At 40.6% G+C, this 9532-nt stretch overlaps 1 protein-coding gene across 1 annotated transcript in view; it reads left to right on the forward strand.

Moving 5' to 3' along the window:
- The window catches only part of SVEP1 (sushi, von Willebrand factor type A, EGF and pentraxin domain containing 1), a gene marked incomplete at its 5' end in the record, with an annotated part of 79966 nt that overhangs the window by 29062 nt on the left and 41372 nt on the right, over window positions 1-9532 (forward strand). The window contains 6 exons of the mRNA XM_010005461.1: window positions 375-576; window positions 1305-1462; window positions 2659-2860; window positions 3418-3593; window positions 4884-5008; window positions 9172-9295. Of these exons, the coding sequence (XP_010003763.1) occupies window positions 375-576; window positions 1305-1462; window positions 2659-2860; window positions 3418-3593; window positions 4884-5008; window positions 9172-9295 (987 nt within the window). The remainder of the gene's footprint in view (window positions 1-374; window positions 577-1304; window positions 1463-2658; window positions 2861-3417; window positions 3594-4883; window positions 5009-9171; window positions 9296-9532) is intronic.

Consider the following 9532-nt stretch of genomic DNA (forward strand, 5'->3'; position numbering starts at 1 on the left):
AGCAGGAATCCCATAATCATGTGTTCCTGGCTTTCATGTTTCTCCTTAGAGTTAAGGTTCCAGCTACATCTGTTTTGTAACAGCTTTTTGTTAGTTGCTCAGAGTAGTTTCTCAGGTGATTTCCTCGTCTGGCCCAAATTACTCACATAATGAGCAATATCTGTTTAAATCCCTCACAGTTTTTTAGTGTTAATTTCTACATCTGCAAAGATGGTTCCTGTAATTCTTCTATGACCACTTAACCTCCTCTCAAACCTGTATGGCCACCCTGGTGTTTGCTATGTCCCAGAAGATTGGCAACAGTACTGAAAAAGCAGAGATATGTTCGCAATAATCTTCAAAGAAGAGCTCTGACTTTCTTCTTTTCCACTCAGGTGCTCACTGTGAAATGGAGATCAATGAATGCCTTTCGAACCCATGTCTTAATAGGGCTATTTGTGAAGACAGAGTTGGTGGTTTCTCCTGCAAGTGCCTCCCAGGTTTTACTGGTTTCTTCTGTGAAAAAAACATTGATGAGTGTCTCAGCAGGCCCTGTAGGAATGGAGCTACGTGCAGAGATGGTATCAACAGCTTCAGGTGAAGAAACAGATTAATTGATGTAATACAATGTGGAAAATCAGATATGTTGAGGAGCTGTAGCCTTCTTAGATTTCAGCAAGGCAACATGCTTCCATATATATGGTCCCCTTATGCCCATTAAAGGAGATTTTTAAAGGCAAAAAAATAAATCCTAGTGTCTTCACTCTTAAAAAATTCCAAGAAAATGGGCAGAGTTTGAACTGTAAGCATGGTTGGACTGCGTAGTTTTAACACTGATCTTCCAAAAGAAGTCTGCTTTCCCACGCTTCAAGGCTTATCTTGCTTTCCAGTAGGAGAGTAGGTGATGACAAGGTACCTGATAATACTACATTTCTATAGCTGGGAAGACAGGGATAACTGTATGTACTGAGAATATAGAGATTGAATTACAAACATCAGTGGAATCTTCCAAATACTTATTTTTGTAGTTTATGGTATCTGAACTCAGATCAGAAGTTACAAATACCAATAGCAGTGCCACTTTCAGTTTCACGTGGAGAAGTGCAGACACTGTGTTGAAATATTGTATTGTCCTTATCAAGAAGAAATATTATGTGGCAAGCATAATTCAAGCATACTCAAAGGAACAACCAAAATAAAACTCCATTAACTCTGTAGTATCTCTTCTGTTGATTTGCTTTTTCATTATGTGCTGTTCCCACTGGCAGACCTGACTTCATGGCCAGGATTCTGTGTTGTGACAGTAGCCATCTTTTCCCCTGTAGGTGTCTGTGTGTGACAGGGTACACAGGACTTAACTGTGAAGTGAACATCAATGACTGTGACTCCAGTCCCTGCTTAAACCAAGCTACCTGTGTGGATGCCTTGAACTCGTACGTTTGTAAATGTCCCCCTGGCTTTACAGGCAGCAGGTGTGAAACAGGTACACAGGACCAAGTGTCAGCAAAGGGTGGCTTGACTAAGTCTCTGGGCCAGATTTGCACTGGGTGAGCTGATTTAATACAGCATCCCCAGAATGCAGCTTAGGGTGGTGGGACTGTGAAAGGCTGAGTGGAGCCTATGTGACTGCACTGTTAATAAGTGTAATTGCAGACAAATAAGAGCATGCATGTGTACTATGTCATATTTATGTTAATTTCTCTTTTCTAAGGCACAGTTCTATATTTTTAATACCTAGTCGGTCTATTGAGTTTAATTTCTATTTGTTCAGTGTATCGGAGTAAATTAGCTCTTTCTGTTACTTGTATTTCATGTAGGGCTTTGCATCTCAGAGTTAAGAGTTTAGTATGTGGTAGTATCACCTTTAGAAGTCCTAAAGGCATCAAGTTTCTCTCAGGCAAAAGGGTATCAGGTTGCCAATGGTGGGGCAAAATGGGTCAGACCTAGTGCAACCTCTTGTATGATGCTGGAGTAAGGCCACACAACCACGAGGCTCAAATCCATTTCTCTTTTAGCCACCCCTTGAAAATTTTAAAGTGTTAATCTAGTAGTGAATCTTTAAACAGAATAAACCATGTTGATTTTACAAATAACAGGTCATTTAGACCTGCCATCCTGTGTCAGAGTTAAATAATACCCAGCTTTCAAGAGGGCTCCATTTGGTATATTTACATGGAGTATCCCTGTAAAGAGTGTCACTCTGTATTGAAGAGCTGCACAGAAGCACAGTGTCATACCAGTACAGTGTATTTCATAAGTCTGGAACAGAAAATATCTGTTGGGTTTTTTGTTGTTGTTGTTGTTTTAAATTTTAAATCTTTACTCTTGTGAATAAAATGGAACCAGTTGATCACACCTTTTGCGATTGTTGGATGGCGTATGGATATGTCATTTCATTGACAGAGGACTGAGAAGTGAGGTTCATGCTTGTTGTTTGTAACTAATCATATTCTTGTCCAGTCATTTTTCTTCAAACCTTATGTGTTTTCTAGTCTTGGAAAGCTCTGTATGCTGGCTGATGTTAGACTGCTATACATTGTTTCTGCCCCTGATCAATTTAAAGTGAATAATTTTTGTAGATGGATTGCCTTCCATTTTATTGCGTTTGCTTAGGTTCAATTTTATTGTCTTTCTTGGTTTTCAAGAATGAATTTCTGAAAACTCTTGTCTTTGTTGCAGAACAGTCCTCTGGTTTCAATCTTGATTTTGAAGTCTCTGGTATCTATGGATACGTCATGCTTGATGGTGTCTTCCCATCTCTTGGTGACATCACCTGTGCATTCTGGATGAAATCCACTGACACCACAAACTATGGGACTCCCATATCTTACGCAGTGGAGAATGGAAGTGATAATGCATTTCTTCTGACTGATTACAATGGGTAAATCACAGTTCTGCTTTTCTGTATGTTACCGATGTCTTGAATTGATAAAACAAATGTAGACCAGAAGTCGGAATACCCTTCTTTGGGGTAGAAAAATCTGCATCCAAACTCTATAGCTGAAGTTGTCTCTTCCTTTTTGTTTTTTCTCCTTGCTTTGCTTTCTTCATTTTCTGCCAAGTAGAAGAGTAAAGGCAAGAAAGCGGTGAAGTTTAGAAAGTGTGATATTTTTTTCTGGACTATATTTACATCATATTTAAATGATGCATTGAGACAATGATTGAATCAAATGGAGCTCAGCACTCAGAGTGCTTGTAGTGTGACTCCAAAAGCAGAAATGGGCCTAAGGGACAAGTTTAAGAATCTGCTATGCAGCCATGACTTCAGTCTTCATGTTTTGATACATTGGGTGATGGTCTTTCAAGAGAGATTTCTTGTATGATGTAGACAGGGTTACCTCGTTTGGCAAATAACATTTATTTGGGTCATATGAGACAGGCCATGCTTTTAAATGTGCTGCCTGCAAGTGAGTAGATCTTCATCTTACTTCCCTGCAGCTGGGTTCTTTATGTAAATGGAAAAGAGAGGATCACAGACTGCCCTTCAGTGAATGATGGTAACTGGCATCACATTGCAGTCACATGGACATGCACAGATGGGGCATGGAAAGTGTACATCGATGGAAAACTGTCTGATGGAGGCAGTGGGCTCTCCGTTGGCTCAAAAATCCCTGGTATGCTTTATTTATGTTGTACCAGATTTGTTGCCTTGTTTTTATTGCAGAATTTTCTATGCTTGCAAGGAAGTGTTTATTTTGCTGATTTTAGTTTTCACATTTCCAACATTTGTGTAGAGCTTATGTTTGCTGTTCTTGTTCATGTTCCCTCAGCCTCAGCGAAGACAAGCTGCACATTTCTAGGGTAAACTAGTAGGGGGTGGCAGAACTTAGTTCACAAAGGAGCCTGTGCTGAGTTGATCTTGGAATGACTTTTTGAAAATAAGTTTCTCACACAACAAACTTAAGTTGAACTGCCATTTCCTTTACAAATGTGTGCTTGGAATTGGTTGAATTAGTCTTCTCCTATTGCTTTCATATTTTTGAAGTCATGTTTGCATTTGTTCCTAACAAGGTGGGTGGGTTTTTCTATTCATTGTTTCCTGTGATCAGTGGTCTTTCCAGTAATATCAGAAGGCATGAGAAGGAATACCTTTGCCATTGAAGAGTCAGGAAAAGCTTGATGTTAGATTGCTGCAAAGACATTTTGTTTTTACAGTGTTGTCATACTACCACTGCCCAAATTTACGTAGATTTTCAAAGAACTATCCGTATTAGGAAAGGGGAAAAAAAAATAAGTGAAGCATTTTACTTTATGTACTTTATGCTTGTCCCTGTCTTTCCCAGTTATAGTGAAGTTATGTCCAGAGACAAGACCTAAGGAGGTGTGCAGTCTCCATTATTTTTTGCCCTTGTCCACACACCCTGAGAAGTACAAAATGCATGTCCACATCATTTACATTATTGGACAAGGAAAGGAAATTTAACTAGTATGGCATGTCATAATGTTGACTGTCTAATCACCAATGTGCTTCTGAGGTGTTGAAATAAACTTTGTTCTACCTGACTTTCTGAGACTTTGTTTAAAGCAGGAAGTGCAAGCTAGTTAGCACTGTGAAAGATGTGCTGCCTGCTCAACGATGCATTTTGCATTGTTCTCTAATATGCTTCAAATACTGAGCTAGAAGTTGTCTCTTAGAGCCAATACCATTCCTGAAGCAGCCATGTGAAGTTTCTGGTCTCATCAGCATAAGTTAGCTGATGTAGCATTAATGCATACTTAAGAGTCACTACTAAATTGTTATACTTCCTCAATCTAGCCTAAGGTTTCCCAGAAGTTTGCTTGGAGAATTTGTTCAAGGTGGCTGGTAACAGAAGTTTTGTTTTGTTAAGTTTTTTATCTTCCTATGAAGATCCCTGATGTAAGGCTTTGTTTCCTGTCCCTGTTCTAATTCTGTCTGAGTTTAGGTGGTGGTGCACTTGCACTGGGTCAAGAGCAAGATCAAAAAGGAGAAGGATTCAACCCAGCTGAATCTTTCGTGGGCTCGATTAGCCAGCTTAACATTTGGGACCATGTTCTGTCTCCACAGCAGGTAAGTCCTTACTGCAGTGCTGCCTGTAGAATATCACATTTGAAAAGGCATGTTGTTGGCATATTGGATAGACTTCTGTTCCCATGGAGGTCAGTGGAGACCAGATGAAGCTCTGGCTTAGGATTGGTGAGTTTAGCATAGTAACTACAGTTAGATGTGGTAAAATCAACACTGAAGTCACCTACTATTTTGACTGAGCCTTTCTCTAATATGTAGCTTTGAAAGAGAAATGAAGGCAGAGGTAGCAGTCCTGTGAGAAGAGAGAGAAAACCCAATTAAATGAGCTCAGGGCTGGTATTACAGGTTACAGTTCCCTCATCCTACTGTGTGGAAGCACCAGGAAAACTTCAGAAGGAAGGTATCAGAATGTCTGTCAGTGTGTGAGACACTATGAAAAATCTGAGCTATATAGTCCCAGGAGAAGTCTGAATGGGCAGCATAACTGGGCTACTTTTATTGAGGTATCAAAAGAAAAGGTTAGGCAGTAAGCTTTCACAGAGTTAAAATATTAGTAGAGATCAAAAGTTATCTCCAAGGAGAGTTATCCCTCAATTTCTCTTGAGAGACAAGCTTCAGTGCTCAGTTATACTCAGAATTTTTTTCTCTATGTCTAGTTGGGACCTCCCACTTCAGTTTATCCCCATTGTTTCTGTCTCACACCATGCACTACTGTGAAGAGCCTAACTCTATAGTTAATAACCTCCCCACTGCTGTTAGGAGTCCCCAAAGCTGTCTCAGCACCGGACTGAACCAGCCTTGGTCTCACAGCCTCCTCTCACAGGGCAAACGCTCCAGCCCGTCACCTTTTTGATGCCCTCCCCTGAGCTTGCTCTGGCTTGTCAATGTGTTTCTTGTACTGAGGAGCCCAAAATTCAATGCACTACTCCAAATGTCATTTAATAAGCACTGAGAAGCAGGAATAATCCCATCCTTGATTTTCTGGCCATGAGCCTTCACACAGCTAAGGATGCTCTTGGTCCTTATTATTGCCAGGGTGCACAGCTGACTGATACTCAGCTTGCTGCCAACCAGAGCCTCTAAGTCTTGTTCCACAGAGCTGCTCCCTCTCCAGATTTTCCCCAGCTTTTATCATTCAGAAGTTTTTCTTTGCCATTTGTTCTAGTTTTCCCATTTTCCCATTCGTTCTTGTCTACAGAGTGTGGAAACAAAGACAGGTAGCTTGGGAGAAGTACAAAGAAGTCTGAGCAGCCAGGGATCAGGTTAGAAAAGCTAAAGCCTAGATAGAATTAAATCTGGCTGGGGACATCAAGGATAACAAGAAAAACTTCTACAGGTTGGTCAGTGATAAAAGGAATACTAGGGAAAATGTGGTCCCTCTCCAGAAGGAAACAGGAGACCTTGTCATACAGGATATGGAGAAGGCTGAGGTACTCAAAAACTTTTTTGCCTCAATCTTCACCGTTGTGGGCTCAGGCCACACCACCCAAGTTGCAGAATGCAAAGGCAGGGACTGGGAGAAGAAAGATCCCCTCACTGTAGAAGAGCAGGTTCAAGACCATCTGAACAACCTGAAAGTGCACAAGTCCACGGGACCTGATGGGATGCATCCACAGTCCCTGAGGGAACTTGTGGGTGAAGTTGCAAAGCTGCTTTCCATCATATTTGAGAAGTCGTGGCAGTCTGGTGAAGTTCCCACTGACCAGAAAAGAAGAAACATGACCCCCATTTTCAAAAAGGGAAAAAAGGAAGACTCGAGGAGCTATAGGCCAGTCAGTCTCACCTCTGTGCCTGGCAAGATCCTCCTGAATTCTCTGCTAAGGCATATGGAAAATCAGAAGGTGGTTGGTGGCAACAAACATGGCTTCACCAAGGGTAAATCATGCCTATCATTGTGTAATGAAAGAGTGGTCAGGCACTGGAACAGGCTGCCCAGGGAGGTGGTTGAGTCACCATCCCTGGAGGTATTCAAGAAACATGTAGATGTGGCACTTCACTTCATGCTCTAGTGGCTGAGGCTGTGGAGTTTTTTTATTAAGTGTGTGTACTTGTTTGTGTTAGTTTGGGGGGTTTTTTGTGTTGATGGTTGGACTCTGTGATCTCAGAGGTCCTTTCTAACCATGACGATTCTGTGATTCTGTGAGTACACACTGTTGAACTGACATCTTTGGAATGGCCTCAGAATAAACAGAACAGGTGGACTCTTCTCCAGCTAAGCTGACTCTAGAAGAGTCTGATCCACCTCCATGGAGATCAGGGTAGAGGGAGTATAAGAGTAATTCAGTCAGAGGTTCATAATGTGCCTCCTTTTCTCATGAAGACAGACAGTATAGTACATTGTTCTTGGTAGCTGATTTAGTTTACTGGAGACTTGACAGAAGCCAGTCACACTTCTGAGAAGAGCAGTTTCCCATCTCTTTGGCTTGAACAGGGCACACTTGTGCTTTCTAACCAGCTGGCTGTGCCTTGAAGCTGTGCTGCATGTATTGTACAGGTAGGTTGGCTGTGCTGAGAGGTACACAGCCCACTGACCTGCTCATCTTTGCTCTTCTTAATTCAGTTTTTTCATGGTGCTGAAGAAAACTTTCCTTTCTCTCTGCCAAGAAATTACTGGAATTACCTTCCAGCACAGAAGAGCCAAAGATTATGAAGTAGTTTCAGTAGCCTAATACTAATGTGTTCCTTAATTGAATAACCATCTTTTCTCTGTAGAACATTTCACCCTCTGATATCTTCAAAGAAGGGGCAATCTTTAGTTATCCCTTTACTATTCAGTTGTCCTCCTCAAGGCACATGTTTCTTTCAGCAGTTCACCGGCTGAGATATGATTGTGTCTGTCCTGACATGGAGAAACGTAATGGGGAGCACTGTGCCAATAGTACACCTTAGTCCCAGTCCCCTTCTGGGACTAAGTTGCCTTTCTGTTCCTGGAGTTCAGTTAACAAAGGCAATGCTGAGTTAATCCAAAGCCCTGCTCTGTCATTTGCAGTTTTAAAACATTTTCATGTAGCAGAAATCTCTCTGAGCATCCAATGGAACTAGACAGCCTTCTTTTCTACAAATGTTGGGGTTGGGACATCTAAGCACCTTCTAGGAGTCCTCTATGGAATATTTATGCAACATCCCATCATTAAGGATCTGACTGCATATTGTTACTATTGCATGTAATTTACACTGGAGTCTGAATAGCTTGAAAGTACTGTGCTATTTGGGGTTCTAGTCCCCAGGTTCCTTCTGTTAGTTGGCAGACAGACAAACAATGTTACTATGTTTATTGTATTCTCAAGAGTCACAGTGAAGAAAGAGAAATGTTTTTTCCTTATTATTTTTTTTTCATTAAAATGCAGTACTGAAACAGCGTAAGGATTGATTCCTACTGGCACTTCAGTTTCTTGTAGTAAGAATGCAGAAGAAACTCCTGGTCATGCAGTTAAAGGAGTTATGTTTTAAATGTGAAACTTCCATCAAAAATATTTGACCAGATCTTCTCTCAAGATACTAATCTGCTGTTGATCTAAAACTATGTTTCTTTCTTTTTCCTATCCTTAGTTTGCTTGTAAAATTCCAGTTTCAGTATGTGGTCAGTTATGGCCCCGTCCTGCTTTAGTTGAAGTCAGTGACAATATTTCTGTCAGTATTGGTGTGGGTAGCCCTTGCCTGCAGTGTTTTCAAGAGCCACACACTAGCCTGGTGAATGAATGCATAAAACTCTCATCCTGGAAACAACAAATTGTTTTATTAGACTTCTCCTTTTTGTTTTTCTGTTCCTTAAACATGATGCAGGGCTAGCACAGTTTGAGGAGTGCAGGTCTTCAACATTAAGTTCCTTTTTCCTCCTATTTGTCATTTTTCTGCAAGTTTTCTCTTCAGATTGCATTCTCATACCTGCCTTTTTCTGAGACATAAATACATTTTTCCTTCATGCTAGCAAATGCAGTTGTGTTTCAAAAACTATGTGTTATACTTTGCTTGGATAACAGAGATTCTTTCAGGCATTGCCTCAAGTACATGCTTGTCCACAGGTACATGGTTTATAGGTACAGAAAAATCAGTAGTTCAGCCAGAAGCCTCTTGCGCTAGAGAAGATGAACATCACTTACTCAGTTATTTGTTCTACTGTTGCATGCAGACATGGAAGGAATATTTTTTATTCTTTTCCTACATTATCCTTAAACAGCACCTAATCAACTGTTTTAAATCCATAGGTAAAATCTCTGGCTACATCCTGTCCAGAAGAGCTCCAAAAAGGAAATGTACTAGCCTGGCCAGATTTCCTGCCAGGAGTTGTTGGAAGAGTGAAGATAGATTACAAGAGTATATTTTGTGCTGGTTAGAACTTTATTTCCTAGAACTCTTTTTTTCTGAACAATATTATACGACTCTTTTGTAAGGTCAAATATGCTAGCTTGCAGCCTTTGCCCTACTAACCTTGAATAAATTATTTTGATTATTTGACAGTTAGAACATTCAGTCCTTCATTCCTCAAATTCCAGGGTTTTGTAACAAAAGTTCATTGGAATCTCTGACAGCAATTTATTGTTTCCTGAATGAAGGAATTGGGGAAAG

This window comes from Chaetura pelagica, unplaced genomic scaffold (assembly GCF_000747805.2).
Source record: "Chaetura pelagica isolate M959 unplaced genomic scaffold, ChaPel_1.0 scaffold349, whole genome shotgun sequence".
NCBI classification, from domain to species: domain Eukaryota; kingdom Metazoa; phylum Chordata; class Aves; order Apodiformes; family Apodidae; genus Chaetura; species Chaetura pelagica.